The following is a 21,013-nucleotide window of genomic DNA, read 5'->3' on the forward strand; positions in this document are numbered from 1 at the left end:
CATCCATGAACATGGTATGTGCTTTTATTTATTTGTATCTGCCTTAATTTCTTTTTTCAGTGTTATGTAGTTTTCTGAGTACAGATCTTTTACCTCCTTAAGTTTATTCCTAGATACTTTATTTTTCTTGTTGCTATAGTAAATGGAATTTTTTAATAGTTTCTATCTCTGATATTTTATTGTTGATGTACAGAAATGCCTTTGATTTCTGAATACTGACTTTTCACCCTGCTATTTTCCAAATTTACTTATTAGGTCGAGTAGTTTTTTAGAAGAGTCTATAGGGTTTTCTATGTACACTGTCATATCATCTGCAAATAATGACAGTTTTACTTCCTCTTTTCCAATTTGGATGCCTTTTTATTTCTTTTTCTTGTCTGATTGCTGTGGCTAGAACTTCCAACACTATGCTGAATAGGAGTGGAGAGAGTGGACATCCTTGTCTTGTTCCTGATCTCAGGGGGAATGCTTTCAGTTTTCATCCATTGAGTATGATGTTGGCTTCAGGTTTCTCATATATAGCTTTTATTATATTGAGGCATGCTCCCTCTATTCCCAGTTTGCTGAGTGTTTTCATCATAAATGGGTGTTGTATTTTGTCAAATGCTTTTTCTGCATCTATTGATATGATCATGTGGTTTTTGTCTTTCATTTTGTTTATGTGGTGTATTATATTTATTGATTTGTGAATATTAAACCATCCTTGCATCCCTGGGATGAATCCCAGTTGATCATGGTGTATGATCTTTCTAATGTGTTGCTGGATCTGGTTTGCCAATATTTTGTTGAGGATTTTATATCTATGTTCATCAGAGATATTGACCTGTAGTTTTCTTTCTTTGTTGTGTCTTGACCTGGTTTTGGAATTAGCGTAATACTTGCTTCATAGAAAGAGTTTGGGAATTTTCTCCATTCTTGGATTTTTTGGAATAGTTTGAGAAGGGTAGGAGTTAGTTTTTCCTTAAATGTTTTGTAAAATTCACCTGTGAAGCCATGCGGTCCACGGCTTTTGTGTGCTGAAAGTTTTTTTTATTACTGCTTCAATTTCACTGGTAGTTATTGGTCTGTTCAGGCTTTCTGCTTCTTGATTCAGTTTTGGAAGATTATATGTTTCTAGAAATTTGTCCATTTCAACTAGGTTGTCAAGTTTGTCACCATACAGTTGATTGTAGTAATTTCCTACAATCCTTTGTATTTCTCTGATATTGGTTGTGATTTCTCCTCTTTTGTTTCTGATTTTGTTTATTTGAGTTCTCTCTCTTTTTTTCTTGATGAGTCTGGCTAAAGGCTTATCAATTGTTTTATCTTTTCAAAGAACCAGCTTCTACTTTTGTTGATCTTTCTAATTATTTCTTTAGCCTCTGTGTCATTTAATTCTGCTCTGATCTTGATGAGTTCCTTCCTTTACTCGCTCTGGGTTTTATTTGTTATTGTTCTTCTAGTTCTTGTAGTTGTAAGGTTAGATTTTTTATTTGAGATTCTTCATTCCTTTTCAGGTAGGCCTGTGTTGCTGTGAACTTTCCTCTCAGGACTGCTTTTGCTGTGTCCCACAGGTTTTGGGCGGTTGAGTGTTCATTATTTTTTCCAGAAACTTCTTGATTTTTTCCTTGATGTCATTGTTATCCCATTCATTATCCATAGCATGTTCTTCATTCTCCATGAGTTTGAATGTCTTTGAGTTTTTTCTCTGAGGTTGATTTCTAGTTTCAAGGCATTGTGATCTGAGAAGATGCTTGATGTAATTTTAATTTTCTTGAGCTTGTTGAGGCTTGTTTTGTGTCCTACCATGTGGCCTATCTTTGAAAATGTTCCATATGCACTTCAAAAGAACTTATATTTTGCTTCTTTCGGGTGAAGGGTTCTATATATATCAATTGAGTCCATTTGATCTAGAGTGTTGTTCAGTCCCTCAATATCCTTGGTGTTTCTTTGCTTCAAAGATCTGTCCATTGTTGATAATGGGGTATTAAATTCCCCTACTATCAGTGTTGCTGTTGATACCCTTCTTGTAGTCTTCCAATATTTTCTTGATATATGGGTGCTCCTATGTTGGGTGCATGTATGTTTATGAGGGTTATATCTTCTTGATGGATTGTTGCCTTCAATATTATGAAATGCCCTTCTTTGTCTCTTTTTATGGCCTTTGCTATGAAATCTTTTTTGTCTGATATAAATATTGCTACCCCAGCTTATTTTTTTTCATGCCCATTTGCTTGAAGTACTTTTTTTTTTATCCTTTCACTTTTAGTCTGTGTAAATCTTTTGTTTAGAGGTGTGTCTCTTGTAGACAGCAAATATGTGGGTCATGTTTTTGTTATCCATTCTGATACCCTATGTCTTTTGATTGGAGCACTTCATCAATTTACATTTAATGTTATTATTGACAGGTATTTATTCATTCCCTTTTACCTGTGTTCCTCTCTCTCACTCTCTTTTTCTTCTTTTTCTTAAAGCATTCCCTTTAGCATTTCTTGTAATGCTGGTTTCATGGAGATGTATTCCTTTAGTTTTCCTTTGTCAGGAAAACTCCTTATTTCACCTTCCATTTTAAATGAGTGCCTTGCTAGGTAGAGTAGTCTTGGTTGTAGGTCTTTCTTTTTCATTGCTTGAAATACTTTTTTGCCATTCCCTTCTGGCCTGTAGTGTTTCTGTTGAGAAATCAGTTGATAGTCTTAGCGGAGCCCTCCGATATATTATTTGCTGTTTTTCTCTTGCTTCCTTTAGGATTCTCTTTGTCTTTGAATGTTTCCATTTTAATTATGATGTGCCATTGAGTGGGCCTTTTTGGGTTCATCTTCATTGGGGCCCTCTGTGCTTCCTGAACTTGCATGACTTTTTCTCTCTTCAAGTTAGGAAAATTTTCTGTCATTACTTTTTCCATCAGGTTTTTTATCCCATGCTCCTCTTTTTCTTCTTGTATCTCTATGATACGGATATTGTTTCATTTCATGTTGTCTGCAGTTCTCTTAAACCCTCTTCATTCTTTTTAAGTCTTTTTTCACTTTATTGTAACTGTCTGGGATTTTTTCTATGTTGTCCTCTAACCCACTGATCCAATCCTCTGCTTCGTTTAGCTTGCTTTTGATTGCTTCTACTGTGTTCTTCAGTTCAGAAATTGTATTATTCATTTCTTCCTGGTTTTTATTGATAGCTTCTATGTCCTTTTTTATGCTGGTGTAGTTCTCTGTAAGTTCCTTGTAGCTTCCCTGAAGTTCTTTGTAGTTCCCCTGGAGTACATTGTAGTTTTCTCTGCATTTGTCAAGTTCATTGAGCTTCCTTATATCTGTTCTTTTGAATTCCATGTCTGATAGTTTGCTTAGCTCTCTTTCATCTAGCACTCTTTCTTGGGATTCCTATTTTCCTTTCATTGGGAGGTTGTTTCTCTGTCTCCCCCAGTTGCGTGCTTCTTGTTTGTTTTTGTTTCTTAGATTTGTCTGCTTCGATTTCCCACCTTTGTGGTATGAGATTCTGTATAGGAGAACTGGGAGATTCAGTGGTGCATTCTCTTTGATTTCCTGCACTTGATGCTCTTTGGGATGCCCTTTATGCCATTTGTTTAAGCTGTCTGGTTGTATTTCAGTTACTCTTTGGTGGAACCTTCCCTCTGGCTAGTTGATTGAGAGTCTCTCTGCCCACCACATCTTGAGTTCTTTTGTGGAGATGCTGTTAAAACATAAACACACAACCCAGGCAAGAAACCCACACCCTCAAAAATATACCCCAACCACAATCACACTATCAGCAGCAAATAAGCCAGTATTAATATAGATGTAAAGAGGTTAAGACTATTATATTATAGGAAAACAGGTAAGAGTTGTTTTATATGAAAGAAAGATGATTTTTGAGAGGGAAGATGGTAGAATAATAATAGTAGCAGGTAAGGTCAAAGGTATATGAGACAGTAAGCAATATTTACATTGTATGTTGAAAAAGGGAGGGAAAAATGCAGAATGAAGTGAAAAAGTGGAAGTGTATAGTATTAGGTTTATATAGCAGTTATATATTATGTATTTAGTGTGAGAGGGAGGATAAACAAAACAAACTAAAAAATTAATGAATAGGAGGGAGAAAAAGTAGGAAACAGATTATAGAAAGAGCTTTTCCTCAGTACAACCTTTGGGTGCTGTCTTCTTTTTCTGGATCCACCCCTGGTCAAAATTCCATGGGTTTCAAATCTTCTTTTCTGGCTGTCTGTGAGGAGATTTAACTGGATTCTGAGACTGCTATTCTCTCACTTTTGGGCCTGCCGCAGCTCCCTGTTATGAGCTGCACTGGGTTGAGTTCCTCCCACTGGTCCTGTGGCACCCTCCAGCACTCCTCAGGATAGTCTAACAATGCTACTCTCCTGGTGAACTAGTGCACATGCCCATAGTCCCTGCCCAGCGTCAGTTCCTGTCACCATTCCTTCTCCCAAAAAGTCTCTGTGTTTCCTCCAAGCTGCAGCACTGGCCAGCACCCCTGCCTGGTAGAGCCTTGTTGCATGTGTGCATGCAGAGTTGCCTGCCTGGGGTCCCTACCAAGTCTGGGGTTCTACCTCAGCTTTACCATATGAACCCCTCTCCATGGCTCAGTTCTGCTTTTTTTGTTTGGTGGGGCCTTTGCGCATGTGCGCGTGTGGGTGCAGTGTTGCCTGCCCGGGGTCCCCACCAAGTCTGGGGTTTTGCCACAACTTTCCCATGTGGGCCCTTCTCTGCAGCTCAGTTCCATGTTTTTGTTTGGTGGAGCCCGGATGCAAGCACCCCAGGTGCAGGGTCTCCAGCCCAGGAGGTCCCTACCAAGACCCAGTTCACAAAGCCTCCCAGTCTGGGCTGCTCTCCGTCTTCCCACACCTCTGGCTGTTTCAACCAAACCTTCTCACTGACTCCCTCCGGGACTTTGCTGGTCAGGGTGCCTATGGCAGAAGGAAGTTTCCAGGAAGATCCCAGCTAATGAGCCAGTCAGCAGCTGCCCCTTTTGGGTGTGGTGCACAGAGGTGCTGGGCTGGGAAGCCCAGTGACTGTGCTTGGACAGCGCCGGCCAAGCTTTCTGCCCTCTTTTATGCTGCTCCCACACTCCCAATCCCTGTTCACCCTATCTGAAATCCTCTCTCACTCACTCCACTCTGTGTTTGTACTCCAAGTCCTTCCATGATGGGAGCAAGCAGACAACACTGCTACCTATTCTGCTGCCATTTTTTTTCTCTGCTTTCTCTTTGATGAGTTCAAGTCTGCATGCTAAAATTTCTGGAGTATCCACTAAGAGAGTATAAATAGGTGATTTAACTTTCAAACTCTCCTGACACCGTGTCCACCCTGGAGTGTAATTTGAATGGGGATGCTGAACAGCTGCATGAGTCCAAGGGGCTGGGAAAAATGTGTATTCTTCATTTTTGACTGGATATTCTTTATGCTGTTGAGATCCTCACTAAGTTCCTTGAGCATCCTTATAATCAGTGTTTTGAACTCTGCATCTGATAGATTGCTTATCTCCACTTTGTTTGGTTCTTTTTCTGGAGTTTTGATCTGTTCTTCCATTTGGGCCATGTTTCTTTGTGTCCTTATTTTGGCACCCTCTCTGTATTTGTTTATATGTATTGGGTAGAGCTTCTATGATTTCCTATCTTACCAGCATGACCTAATATGGTATGTGTCCTGTGGGGTCCAGTAACAGAGCCTCCCCTATCACCCAAGTTGGTGTACTTGAGCTGTGCCCTTCTCAAGTACACCTTCTTCCTGTAATTGAGCCTTGATTGCTGTTGGCAGGTAAATGGGAGGGATTTTCCAAGGTCATTCAGCTGCCAGTAACTGACCACCAACCTCTGCCCTCTGGAGGATCACCTGTGCAGTGGCCTACTCCACAGAGTAGGGGTTGCCTCAGCGCAGCTATGGTGCCTGTTTATATTCTGTCTGAGGCCACTTGGCATAAGTTGCAAAACAATCTGCAGCTGGCTGCTTCTTGCACTGGGCTTGGAGATGCCTTAGCAAGGCCAAACTATGAACCAAGGCCAGCTCTGCTAGTGCTAGCCCTGGGACCACTTAGCAAGGTACAGGGGCTTGCTGAGGCTAGCTGCTGCTTGTTTGAGAAGATTTAGGAAGATTAGGAGCATGAGCCAAGGCAAGTCATTCATATGGAAGACCCACTGTTAACTGCTTGGGTGGACCCATAAGTTGGATGGGGGGAGTTTCAGGGAATCACCAGGGCAGGGAGTCTCAGATATGGTGCCCACTCTTTCTCTGTGGCTCTGTGTGGAGAAGGCTCAGAAGAGGAGCAATGGCCTCTGTAAGCATTCTGTCTTGGAGAAAGCTATCCCACACCCTTCACCCTGATGCCAGATACTTCATTTCCTCCCTGTATGCTGCAGGTGCCTTTCAAGCTGCTGGTCTAATGCTAGAACTCAGCAGGAGTGGGTTTGAGTAAGTACATGTGAAGACCCTTTAAGAGGAACTGCCTGGGAATCCCAACTTCTTCCCCCGACTCAATCATCACTGGTTTCAACAGCCAAAAGCCATGGGAACTTATCCTCCCAGCACTGGAATCCTGGGTTGGGGGCCCTGATATGGAGCTGGGACCTCCTTACTCCCATGATATCCCTTCTAATTTTTATCTGCCACACGTGGTTGTAGGACCAGCCTGTTCCACGTCTCCATGTCTCCACATCTCCTTATCTCTGTGTCTCCATCCCTTCTACCAATCTGGATGGATGTGATTTCTTATTTAATTCCATAGTTGCAGAGCCTCCATTCAACTCAATTTCTGCCAGTTCTACAGTTTAGTTGTAATTTCGATGTGGTTGTGTGAGGAGGTGAACCATGTTTATCTAGGCTCCTATCTTTGCAAATTACTCTTAAATGTATCTCTTCAATATTGATGTTCTTTGGACCTCTGAAATAGTACCATTGTCTTTTCATTCTTATTTATTTGACATTCTTCAATGCTGCTATGTTGTCATTTAACATCTATGTGCCGATAGCTTAAATGTAGATATGTAACCCAAATCACTTTCAGGAGTTCCAAGTCTATTTGTATGTGTCTATTTAACATCTCTCCTGGAATATCTTGGTGGCATCCCAGCCTGAACTTTAGAACTTTTCCCTGAGTGTATTCCTCCTTCAGTGTTCCCTGTTTCAGTAAGTGTGATGACTATGTCTTCAGTTCTTTAACCAGAATTCTGGGTGTCATTCTTGATTAACTCTTTCCTCTAACTCAGTACATTAATCTCAAAGCTCTGTCCTTTACTCCTCAAAAATATAATTTGAATTAATCTATTTCTTTTTATTCCCATTTCACAATCCTGATACAAATCACCAGCATCTCTCTCCTAGCTAGTTTTCTTGCCTCTAGTTTTGCACCTTTTTTTACCTGGTAGCCACTGAGTGATATTTCTATACACATACCATAATTTTCTCCACTATTCACAGGGACTTCCCATTGCATTTCGATAGCTTAGCCTACATGGCCCTGCCTACCTAGCTTTTGCTTTCTGTTGAGTGTCTTAGCCCTGCCTCATCTACAGAATGAAGCATATGCACTATGGATTTCAGTGCCAAACTGTATTTTTTTTATAACAACAACAACAAAAAAGACTAATTCTTGAATTGGTTTACTTAATCTACCTTTAAAAAAGCATTATTTATGTATTCTCCCTTAAAACTGTTTCTAGAATTTTAAGGGTAATAAACTAGAAAATCAAGAGAAGTAACCAAATATGCTAGTTATGATATATGATATGTGTGATAACTGTTCTCTGTAAGATTTATTTTCAGTTATTGAGGGAAGTAACACTGAAATATAAATATATGGGAGGAAACTTCCTATTCAATATTGTTGAAATATATCTTTAAAAAAGTTTCAAAGTTTCACATAAAGCTGTGTCATCCTAAAATTTATTTACTATTTCATATATGTCGGAACAGGAAAGATCTATTTTTTTAAGAGCAGACAGGTTTAGATATATGCCCATACATGTAAATTATTTTTACATATTAGTACTAACATCTTTATTTAATTTCATATATTAATGTACACATTAATTTTGTTAAGTTTTCAAAAACATTTAAATACACCACATATTTAAAGCTGAGTGGAGGAGGAAGGTTCATTTATATACTAAGGTATATCTGTACTTTATCTGCTAACTTAACAAAAATAAGCATTAATACTGTTGAAATTTACTTCCAAATTCTTAAACATGTACTATAAGGAGTGATGCATGCTAGCTTAGAAAAGCATTCTACAGCCTCACTGGTGTGGCTCAGTGGATTGAATGCTGGCCTGCAAACCAAAAGGTCACTGGTTTACTTATCAGTCAGGGCACATGCCTGGGTTGTGGGCTGGGGCCCCATTTGGGGGCATTGAAGAGACAACCAATCAATGTATATCTTGCACATTACATTTCTCTCCCCCCTTTTCCATCCCTTCCCCATCTCTAAAAATAAATAAATAAAATCTTTTTTAAAAAGAAAGCATTCTACAAAATAAGCATTTAATGTATATATTATTGTTAGCATTTATCAGGAGTCTAGCACACTAAAAATCTGAGTATATTTTAAGATGTAGAATTGTTACAATATTTATGCTGTTTATAATTATTTTATCTTTTAATTTACTGTTTAGCTTGTTTTCTTTAAGGATTTAACATTTACACAACAGCACATATTTATTGATTGTGTAATTTGTGCTACGCTTTATTCTTAACATTTGTGTTTATAGCTATGGCTGTAGCAGAGTTATAGTCTTGGCCTTAGGGAGAGAACTCATGTGTGTATGTGTGCATGAATGTGGATGTATGTGCATGTGTGTGTAGTGGAGGGAAATACAGACAGTACATAAAGACAAGTAAACACACACTCTCTTTAATAAGAATATTTCCAGCGAGTGATAATGGAAAAAAATAAAATGAATAAGTGTTGCTAAAAGAGTCACTTAAAATGGAGTAGGGGGGCTACTGGGGAGCGGGACCTATGCACGTATGGTGTCTCAGTTCTTAGAACTGTTAAGCTGCTGACCTGTTGCTAAACTCAGCTCAAGGTCAAACAACTAATGTCCTGGATCCATGATTGCTATGTGTACATATACTGATCTTACTTCCTCATCATCATGGTGATCAGACCATCTGTGTTCTTCATCTTGAAAGGAACCAATCCATTTCAATAGCCTACATCCTCCATTTACATAATGGGTCTAACTGATCCCAACGGACCTAACCAACATCCTTCATTTACATGGGGACTATTAGAACAACTCTTATGGTTTTGCTCTTTATAAACTCTGCCTTTCTTCCTTTCTTTCTTCCCTTTGAAGCACAATATAGTTGCTGCCTAAATCTGTGCCTGGATTGCAGTTCCTCCTTTGCTCAAACAAATGCTTTTTATATTTTATTACAACCAAAACTTTATTTTTTTAGTTAACACAAGATATAATGGTATACCAAAAGAAAATATGAAAATAAAATAAAAATATAAACTTAATAACTACTGGTTTTTCTTCTCATTCTGACAATAGTAGAGCTTGGTAAGAACTGGCTCAATAATTTTATAGATAGAAATAAATATGGCATAAAGAAATAGGGAATCAATTTAAGATGTTGAAAAAATTTTTAGTAAATAAATACCTCTGGTCAGTGTATAAACAAGCAGTTTTACAAATGTTTTTTACTTCAGTTCATGAGTACATACTACCTCTATAATGGAGGGTGTTTCATTTCCCAGAGTTTCCATAAATAGGTAGTAAAATGCTTTTTTGAAAACAGTTCAATGCTTGTGACTAATTGCATAGTACACCACCATTTTGAATTATTTTATGTTTAAATTGAATTAGTTAATTCAGATATTTGCTGCATGTCCGCTGTGGTCCAGTCATCAATCACGTTAAGTCCTGGGGAAACAGCAGGGAACCAAACATAAACAGTCTCTAAACTCAGAGAAGTTGGAATCAAAGGTATGCATTATTTTAGAGGGGGGACAAAGCCCTCTTTGTTCATAGCATCAAATAAGTATTATTATAACCATGAAAGCAATTCCTTTTAGAGTTTTCAGTTTGTATTTTACAATAATAACCGCGATATTAATCCTTTCTTTAACTCTCAGCATTCTACATTGAAAAGTGCTTTGGGCACATGATCTCAGTTAAACATCATTTAACATTCCATTATTATAATGTTTTCACTAAAATAATGTATAAAAAACAGATGATGAATTTGCCCATTATTCATAACTGAGGAGATCTTTGATTCACGGGCTATCATTAATTATCCAGTATACCACCGGAGGGTTTTCATTTAAGGGAAATATTGCTCAGGGACCTTCTTTGGGAATAGCAGTTGGGGTCATCAGGCCTGCCCCATATTGGGATCATTTACCCACAGTGAGAGACATGACAAAAGAGGTCCTGAGAGTGCTTAAGAGGGGCCAGTAAGAGCACTTGTGAAGACCTGTGATATTCCCTCCTTCTTGCCTTCCTGTCTCCTCTCTTCTCACTCTTTTTCACTGTTCTTCCTCCGTCTATGGTAATCTGAACTTGGAAGGCTGCCTTAAGGAATTGTTTCATTTGAACTTGAATTCAGTGTCATTTGCTTTGTTTGATCACCTTAGGTTCTTTTCTTTTTTCTAAATTAATTAATTTGTTTGTTTATTTATTTATTTTTAGAGAGAGGGGAAAGGAGAAAGAGAGGGAGAGAAACATCATTGTGTGGTTGCCTCTCAGTCGCGCCCCCAACTGGGGACCTGATGTGCAACCTAGTCATGTGCCCTGACTGGGAATCGAACCAGCGACGTTTGGTACGCAGGCCGACGCTCAATCCACTGAGCCACAGCAGCCAGGGTTCACCTTGGGTTCTTAACTTCACAGTAATATTCAGAAAATATGTTTTCTTGTTTTATATTCTTCCTTTGAGAAGCCTACTTGGGAAAAGTTCAAATATGAGAGGCTTGCCTTGGGGCCCTACTGAAGTGGTCTCACACACTGAGCAATTGTATTTATGAATGTGAAAGCATTATCAACTACCACATCTTCATGTGTCTCCTTAAGAAAATCCTCAGGGGAAATTTCCTTTAATCTCAATTCTGTGACAAGTTGTTCTTTTCTTGAACTTTTTTTGTATATTGTCCTATAGACTCTAAATTTTATTATTTATTTTATTCTTCTTCTGGTTATAACCAAGGTGAAGCTTGGGGACACAAATGATTCAACATTATAGATCATAGGAACATTTTTAATGTGATTTTAGATTACCACAGTTTCATTTTACTAGTCTATCCTTATATTACCATTAAAATTTTTTTTTATTTACTTGTTTGATACCAATTTATTTGTGTCCCCCACCCTAAACTTCCTAGTCTAGCTTTATGGTTTGCCATTTACTCCAATATTTACTTAATGGTGAGAATTTACACCAGTAAACTGAATACTGTGAATTCACAGGAAAGGAGTGTTAATACTCTCTTAATGGGCATTGATGTCCAAAGACACCCTGTTCTGGCTCAATAATTCGGTCCCCTCTTGCCACCTCATTCCTGTAGCTGCTGTCTTCTCTCTGCTCCTTCACCCTACTTGTGAGCACAGTGCCTTCCCTGTCACTCTCCAGGTAAAGTTTGAGGGATAACGGAGAAGTAGAGTACTGAACAGAAACCATTCCAGCTTGAATGTTACAGATCATTATCACAAAGTTTCCTGACCATTTCACAGCAGAAATTGTCTTAGTAACTTCCCTCACTCTCCTTAAACTGAACTTCGAAAGTGCTCTTGTATACCCCATCCTAAAGACTCCCAGGAACCTCTATTGTCATGTCTTTCACAGGGGGTGAATGATGCCAATATGGGGCAAGCCAAGCCTGATGACCCCAACTGCTGTTACCAAAGAAGGTCTCTGAGAAATACTTTTCTTAAATTAAAACCCTCCATTGGCATACTGGATGATGATACCCTGTAAACCAAAGGTCTCAGTTATGAATAACAGGCAAACTCATCATTGCCTGTTTTCATACATTATTCCAGTACAAAAAGGGGCTTGCTTTCTCCAGATAACTTTGCTAAACTCAACATACTCACTATGTCCTCTCTAGAAACTAAAGAAAAACTGAAATATATCCCTTAGTGTGTTATTCCAGACATTTTGTACATTTACCTCAGAGTCTCCCATCCAGACCAGCCTTTCTTAGGAAAATTGCTGAAATACGGAAGAAGGAAAGAAAAACCAGACATTTCACATGAAGTGTTTGCTATCACATTCCTATATCTGATAGTTTGTCTGGATTAACATGTAAATGAACCAGAGAAACCAATGGAGCATTGTGACTTGTCTTCTTTTTCCTCTTTTTTTTAAATATAAAATTCTCCTCTATGTCTCAGACTTAGTTTAGAAATTAAGTGGATATGAAAAACTGCTTTTCTCAGTTTCCTGTCTTATAAATTATTCTCTTCGTTGTAGGATCTTACACGTTTGTTCCATGGCTTCTCAGCTTTAAAAGAGGAAGAGCCCTAGAAGAAAAAGAAAATAAAATATTGGTCAAGGAAACCGGTTACTTTTTTATATATGGTCAGGTCAGTTCCATACCCATTCTGCTGTCACAGTCCAATGCTTCCCACTTTGTGCTCACTTCTAACTGAGTTCTTTGGTTTGTTTCTCAGGTTTTATACACTGATAGCACCTTTGCCATGGGACACCTAATACAGAGGAAAAAAGTCCATGTCTTTGGGGATGAATTGAGTCTGGTGACTCTGTTCCGATGTATTCAAAATATGCCTGAAACACTACCCAATAATTCCTGTTATTCAGCTGGTAAATAATAGTTCTCTATAAATAGAAAGACATTCCTCACTATACTTTGTGTTTTTTATTATCTTGAATGATAAGCTAGTCTTTTTTAATTAAGGCAGATAAAATCATTACTAATAGTTGTATCATTTTTATATACATTTAGAAAGGGCAGTAACTTCATAGCAGTCAACACTGAGAACAATTCTAAGCTGTATTTTCTTTAACCTTTAATAACAAAATCAATAATAACAAAATCAATAATAAGACAATGATTACCATGTGCCAGACACCTTCTGCATTTTATACTTGTTCACTTAATCCTGCCATTGAAGAGACGTGGAATCTGAGGTACAGAGGTATGGTAACATGCATTGTCTTAGGCTGCACAGCTACTAAGTTTCAAACTTGCTTAAACCATCCAGTTTGATTCTAGAGTGTAAGCTACCAAAAACTCTTCTTCACATGCTATGGAAAAAATTCCCTTGGCTGATCTGAGGGTCAGGTCACATTGTCCAGTGGTTTCTCTCTCACTTTCATACAGGTAACATCTAGTGTAATAGGATACCAGACAGGTGACTTTGGGATGTGCAAGTGTGGTGGAAGTACACATGCATTTCAATTCAGGGGCAGTAAAAATACAGAGAGAAAAGAGAATGGGCAGGCTTTGTTCATTTCAAGTCTGTTTCGGCTGTATTGCCAACATAGCCTTCATTTTGTTTTGGAGGTAATTCCAAATTAATCAATTCTGGCATTAGAAAAAAAGAGTATTTGCTTTAACACATTTTTTCCTCTCTGGTGATTTTGACAAATCCATTTAGAACCGGAGCAATGTCTTCAGGTCCAGTTACCATGAAATGGGATACGAAACATAGGATTAGAGATTGGCTGCTCAACTTGAAGTACCATATTTCAAAGGTGTTTACTAACAAATGCACAATAAATCAGTTAGAAAGAAAGGGAAATATCACATAATAATAGAGAGGTTCATCATTCTGGATCTGCAACCATAAACAGCTCTAACTGGGTGATGAGGAGGTTTGTTATACTGGAATTCCCTAACTTTCATAGAAAATTGCTTCCCTGCATGCAGTGGTCACTGGTATTTTGGTGCTGCAAAGTATTTATAAATGATGAGCTACACCAATCTACTATTTATTTATATTTGCTAGTACTTATACCTTCAACAAACTTTCAGATTTTCTAATAATCTGTTCCTCTCACATTTACTTTCTCCACCAGATTTCCTAGGTGCCTTACCTTTTAAGAATAAATGACTTGAGCTTAAAGATATTTTTCAATGCTAATAGCTCAATATTATATATGAGAACTATTCTGCATGAAATTTCAGGTTTGCAGTTTTTATGTGTTCTAGGGAGAATTTGTTTAAAACCATTAACTACACATTACTGTATAACTGTATAAAGCGCTTCCACAATAACCTGAAAAAAATTAAACTGGTTCTTTTGAGGAACCCAACATAATACCAAAGAACCTCTTTTGTACACAAAGCAGAATTTTATTCATTATTTTATTAACAAATAGAATAGACTAGACTAGACTAGACTAGACTAGATTGAATAAAATAGAGTAGAATAGAATAGAATAGAAAACATTAGATTACTATAAGCTCAAAGAATTGAAGTACCCAATAACTCAATGTCGGAATTTTAAAGAGAACCTACTTTAAAAAATGGTCAGTTTTAATGGTTAAGTTGTGTAGATACGTATGGAAACATTCAAATGATATGATGTCTAAAATTTGTTTCAAACATAGATGACACAAGATTGACAATGGGTTAATAATTTTTTGAAACTGAGTAATGAGTATATGGAGTTTATATTATTCTCTCTACTTTAGAAAACTTTTAACAATTTCCTAAAAAAACAACAAAGCATGTGTTTGTGGGAAGGGTCTCTCCCACTTTATTTTGAGAGTTAATACTACTTAATGCTCTGTGATCTATTAGATTATCTTCAATCTCTAATAATGACTGATCTAGTCAACAAAAAATTCCAATTTTTTTTTTTGCTACTTAGTCATTAAATGCTTTGCCAGTCCTAGAATGTACACATTACCCTTAACAATACCTAAGACTATGTTTTTCTGTTTGTTATTTGTCTTGGTCCATTACAAAAAACAAGAGCCTTAGTGTCAAAAAGAAATTGTCACACACTATTCTTTGTCTAGAAAGGTGTCTAGTACATCATACATGTTTAGTATATAAACACTGATTAACTGGTGTCCAAGGAAATTGTGTGCTTTGGGCTTCATGATAGAGTAGATGTTAACATAGATGTGTTCATGTAAGTACATTTTCACTATATGTTAATGAAAGAATGCAACTACTTTTAAAAATGTTAGTTGAAAGTATTGGCAATTCAGATACTATTTTTTTTGTTTCTTTGTTTCTTCTCCTTCCCTTGCTTTTCCTTTTCCTTTTCCTTCATATAGGTTTTTTTTTTCCCCCTGTGGGGTCAGAAATTACCTGACACACCAAGTGTAGTTCTTGAATTGTGTTTTATATTCCCAAATCACAAAAACATGTCATTCTAATTAGGCACGTAGAGATTTATTGGTTAGTTTTAATAAGCTTATTATTTTGTTGCTTCTGGTTATTAAGACAAATATGGTCATTTAAGGAAACATAAAATATAGGAGATTATAAAAAGTGATCCAAATGACTCCTAATCCCATAGTCTTGCCTCTAGAGAAACACTATGTAATAGATGTGCTTTTTAAATAAATGGTGTTTTATATTTTATTTTTAATCTACACATTTTATGTTCACATATGAAAGTATATATAAGTATGTATTTTTATCTAATTGTATTATTAAAAGTTTCTCTTGTCAATAAAATGATACAAACCTATTTAAATCTATATACTATCCCATCAAGGGATGTGCTATGATTTACTTAACATTTTTTTAAAACATTTGTTTACTGTTTAGATTCTCCATTTTATAGGCAGTAAGTGATAAATACATTTTTATCTGTTGTAACTCCTTCTGTTTATTTATTTTAACTTCTTTTTAGGCTAGAATAGTAACTGGTTTAGAAGTCCACTGGTATAATTTAAAGTGTGAATGTCTATGTTAACATTCTTTTCAAATAAAATTGTTTTATTTGATATTTCTTGTTCTTCTTTTCCATTGTACAACCACTTAAAGTTCTTGTAAACCATTCTTTTCCAGGCATTGCAAAGCTGGAAGAAGGAGATGAACTTCAACTTGCAATACCACGTGAAGATGCTAAAATATCACGGGATGGAGATGGCACTTTTTTTGGTGCATTGAAACTTCTGTGACCTACTTACACCTTGTTTGTGGCCATTTTCCTCCCATTCTATGTACCTCTAAGGAGAAAATACTTAACTAGACATACCAAAAGGGGAAAAAAGTAGTTACCATAGCCTTCTCTGTGAGCTATTTGTTTTGGTTTGCTGAAACTAGACCAAACAGGAAATTTAGCAGACAACCACAGCCAAAGGGTGTCATGTGGTTTACAAGAAATAGAGCTCATTTAAGGAAAGATAGAATTGGAAGAACTTTTTCACTATAATGTCATGTTGAACAACTTAGTCATAGCTTCTTGTCCTGGAGGAAGCACAGGACTCAAAGGGGCAGAAATCATTTGTTCAAAAATGGTATTCCATTATTTACCATGAAACAAGTAAACAAGTGCCTATATCTATGGGACAGTAAGATATTTTGGGCAATCTTAGGATTCATCCTCTATTTTTATGTGAAATATATCCCTCTCCTTTTTCAGTTAACATTATAAATAGTAAAACACAAAAAATTATAGAAATTTCGCGTTCACTACATGAAAAAGTAACGAAAAGCCTAAATTTAAACATCATATTAAATAATTGGACTCAAAATAAGGTATAGTACTACTTAACTACTTTTGGTTTATTTCAAGTTTGCAGTTTTTATCTCTAATATTGTATATTACCTGATGGAACACTTCCATTTTTCACAGAAGGAAATAATTCTCTCATCTGTCTATAGTTATGTGTATTTTTTGTATCTAATTTCAGTTACTTCAGAAACTTAATGTAGGGTAATTTCAATTCATGCATATAAGCATTAATTGAAAAAATAATTATAATTGTTCCTATATAAAAATAAAATCTCCAATAGAAGTTAGTACATTTTAATAATGTAATATAATTTCCCTTTAGTCCCTATTCTTCTGTTTTAAAGTGTTGCTACTGTAGTTCACATATCTCAGCCTTTAAAAAATAGTTATGTTATTAGCTTTACCAAAGTTGAGATTTAATTATCTTCTTGGTGTCCTAAAGTACATTATATGCCATTTACTGTTATAAAGATTACCATATGCCAGAAGACATCATCCTAATTTTCATTTTATGAAGAATTGTATTTGAGAATGCTAGAATACTTACCTTTATTGCATCAATTTCTCTTTTTCCCTCATCCTTTTCAAATGTCATCAGTTCAAAGAGTCTTCACTTCGTTTAACAGTTTACTTCATTAGTTTAAACAGTAGCTGAAAGAATAGACCCAGGTTAGCATTAATTTTCTCCAGTCTATATTAAAATATTTTTAAAGATATACTTTTCAATACAAAAGGAATAATTTGTATTTTTGTATATAAGATTTAGCTTTGTTTAAAACTCCAATATCTATAATTTTGGCTTTTTGGTTAAAGTTTACTTTGCAAGCTATGTTGTTTTACAATATTATTATTAAAAACAAGTGATAGGTAGAATAGGAATTTTAATACCAAAAGGAGGGGAGTAATTTTTTTAGTATTGCTGCTAACTTGGACTGCCAAATAAAAATGTTCAGAGCCTTTTGCCTCATTTTTTGTTGAGTTTGTCTAACACCACTCATGTTTTGGTTTCTCTCCATATAAATACTAAATGCCATTTAAAAAAATTAGGTGTATAAATTAGGTGTAAAACATTATAAAGTAATATGTGTTAGGGTATGACAATAAAGGATTTGAAATCATGAATATTTTACATATTTCCAAAAGGATTTATTCACATCAGTACTATATATATTTAAGGATATAAATTAACTGTTTCTCGGGAGCAAAGGGGAAAAAATTGGAACTATTGTAACAATATAATCAGTAAAATATACTTAAAAAAATTAAGTGTTTCTTAGAGAATAAGCTTAAAAAGATAATACTGCATTATAATAAGCTTGCACACTAAGCTATTAAAATTTGCAGCTTGCACCATTATTCTTCAGAAATGGCCTAGCATATTTTGCCAGCAGCTGTAGAATTCAGTCACTTAAAATATTCTTAAATCTTATTTTACTTTTGGTTTAAACTAGTGTTAAAACGTGAACCATATCTTCCTTATACGTGAAATTGTGAAGCATATTAATTAGGCTTTGGTTAAGGCAAAGCTTATTTAGATGTCAGGAAATAAAATCACGATTAGAATATTCCCTTGTGTGGGAACTAAACCAGTTAGCACATCATCCAGAGTGAAATAATGTGCAGCTGAGTGACACCTAGAGAAATGGGCTATGCTAAGTCATTGTGCAAGAGAAAGTCCTCTCAGTGTGGTTTGTTATAGATGCAGCAACTTATTGATAGAAAAATTTAATAAATCCTTTTGAAATTTGAATTATGATTTAAAAAATATCACCTGTTATCTGGCCCTGTGCTAGGATCCTGGGAATTATAAAATATTGCCATGTCCTGAATATCTGTGGGCACACTCACTTTTTCAAATTAATGTTGTAAATTTGTATAAATTTGATTAACTTTTACAAATTAATCATGATTAAAAAGGAAGTCCAAGATCACTAGTCTTGCTTATATCAGAGCAGCTTCTCCTTTCAGGTGTCTCTCCTGTGCGCCAGGCGTAGGAGTGAAGGGCTGGCGTGGGGCAGTCAGCAACTCCAAACTCTGGGGGGGGGGGGGGGGGTGGGGGAAACGTCCCTGCTGAGCCATGTCTGAACCAAGAAGGGAATGCAGTTTTCTTCGAAGCTCTGTCTCAGGCTGTCTTTGCTTTTCTTATCTTCATCATGGCCATTATCCAAGTGGACTAAGCATTTTGTTATTTACAAAATAATGAAGTGAAATTATGTTTAAATCACTTTAAAAATAAGATAAAATTATAGAACTAGGTTAACAATACAGTATGAGTATAGATTTGTTGCTTATTTAGATTTCTTTTACAATCTTATGCTTGTATGGTTCTTACCAATATTTAGAATGATATATTTAGAATATATGATATTTTTTCTACACAGTTTGTGCATGTAAAAATATTTTAGGCATTTGTTTTCTTTTTAGGCCCTGCTTCAGTTACATACTATGTTTAAAACTAATCAAAAAGATCAGAATTTATGTGCTGAGATTTGAGTGGTAGCTGTGTGATGAAGAATGTTTGATAAGGTATAATGACACTGACCTGTCAACTTGGATCACCCAGTGGCTGATTATTTTGTCATTTTTGAGGACTAAACAAATGATATCAACAGAGCAAAAACAATGATATATCTGGTGTGCAGCTGTGCAAGCTGATTAATTTTTGTCTCACATTGTAGCATTTTTTTACAAATAAATGGATACAACTATAAAATCCATTTTAGCCCATTTAGAGGTAAACATTGGTTGTATCATTTCCTTTAGGTTTCTGTGTGTGTGTGTGTGTGTGTGTGTGTATTTAAATATTTTATTTATTTTTAGAGAGGGGATGGGAGGGAGAAAAACGGGGTGAGAAATGTCGATGTGAGAGAGAAACATCACTTGGTTGCCTCTCATACACTCCCTGACAGGACCAAACCTGCAACCCAGGCACATTCCTTGAACCAGGAAACAAACTGGTGACCTTTTACTTTGCAGAACAATATCCAGCCAACTGAGTTACACTGATCAGGGCTAAGCTTGTAATTATAGTGGTAGATATATTTTATGAGAATTATTTTATAAAATCAATTTGTGTGTGTGTGTGTTTTAAGCTTGATGAAAACTAATAGCAGACCAACATCTCCTTAGGAGCTGATTATGAGGTGGTAAAATTTCATGAGAACAAGGGTCTGTAATAACCATGAATGTGGTCACTGAGAGTAAGCTCACCATCAGTGACCTCCTGTCATACCTAAGCTTGACCTCACCCTCTGGTTATCAGAGGCTGAAAAAGAGGATTCTTGTTAACAATCACCATCCAATATTAAATGATGGCGATGAATGAACAAGTAACAGGAAAAAATAGGTTTGAGAGAAGGGATAATATTCTTCGCCTTTCAGGTCACAGATTCACCCTGCTTTAAATGTTTTTGAACTCTGACTTCATTCTGAAATAATTTCAGGCTTATAAAAATATACAAAAAGAGTTCAAGGACATCTCTTATACCCTCCACTTTTATTCCCAAATGTTAGCATCTTACAGAACTTGCATCAAATCAGGACAGTACCTTTGATAACAACATGGGTCTTAAATGTAATTAATAATTGTCCCTCTCTTTGATATCCACTATGCCCACCTACACACACGCACATGCACACACACACGCATGGATGCATGCACTACAATTTGAAAGGAATATTTGAAGCCAGAACTGGCCTCTTGGACATTTCACCTATGCAGTAGCACAGGGCCCCACACTCTGGAAGGCCCTGTTCTTAGTTTAATTCCCTGCTGTCGTCATTTTGAAATTCATAATTTTTCAACAAGGGGCCCTCCATTTTTATTTTGCACTGGGCCCCATAAATTATTAAGTGGTCCAGCTTGAAGATATTAGAGAGAAGATGTAGAGGCAGCACATCTCTAAGGCCACACCCGTGGAATTCAAGTCCCAGTTCAGTTGTTACACGAGTTTTATAATTTGCGATATGAAGGTAATAGTGCTAGTAAACTCATGGAGTTGCTATCAGAAATAAATGAACTGATATAGTGTCTGGCACATTATAAATGCTAAATGCTTTTGCTTAAAAGACATATATGCCTGTATCCTCAGATACACACAGAAGAGGAATTTGAATTTGAATTCAAAAGAAGAGATACACACTGTTTGATTTAGTTTTGCAAAAGATACTGTTACAGAGGAGGGGGTGTCCAAAAATCCCCAGAGCTTGTGGCTGGGGGATGAGGAGAAGGAAGTAGCTTTCAGGATGCCTTCACATGCCTGAGGCTAGGGGCTAGTGTCTTTGTTATGTAAATGTATTTAATGCATCCAAGACCTGGGAAGATGAGAGGGGTCTTGTACCTTGGGATGGTATGGAAAGAACACACAGAGCCTGCGTGAGGTTCTGTGAATGGTCAGAACTGGGGACCATGCCAAT

The 21,013-nt window shown here is 36.5% G+C and overlaps 1 protein-coding gene across 1 annotated transcript in view; it reads left to right on the plus strand.

Annotated features, from left to right (window-relative positions):
- Nucleotides 1-17,747, plus strand: part of TNFSF13B (TNF superfamily member 13b) — a 61,513-nt gene extending 43,766 nt beyond the window's left edge. Inside the window, exons 4-6 of the mRNA XM_090258593.1 lie at nt 12,404-12,516; nt 12,604-12,754; nt 15,928-17,747. Of these exons, the coding sequence (XP_090114719.1) occupies nt 12,404-12,516; nt 12,604-12,754; nt 15,928-16,040 (377 nt within the window). The 3' untranslated portion in view covers nt 16,041-17,747. The remainder of the gene's footprint in view (nt 1-12,403; nt 12,517-12,603; nt 12,755-15,927) is intronic.
- The last annotated feature ends 3,266 nt before the right edge of the window (nt 17,748-21,013 follow it).

Source organism: Furipterus horrens, unplaced genomic scaffold, assembly GCF_987537825.1.
Source record: "Furipterus horrens unplaced genomic scaffold, mFurHor1.1.pri manual_scaffold_12, whole genome shotgun sequence".
NCBI classification, from domain to species: domain Eukaryota; kingdom Metazoa; phylum Chordata; class Mammalia; order Chiroptera; family Furipteridae; genus Furipterus; species Furipterus horrens.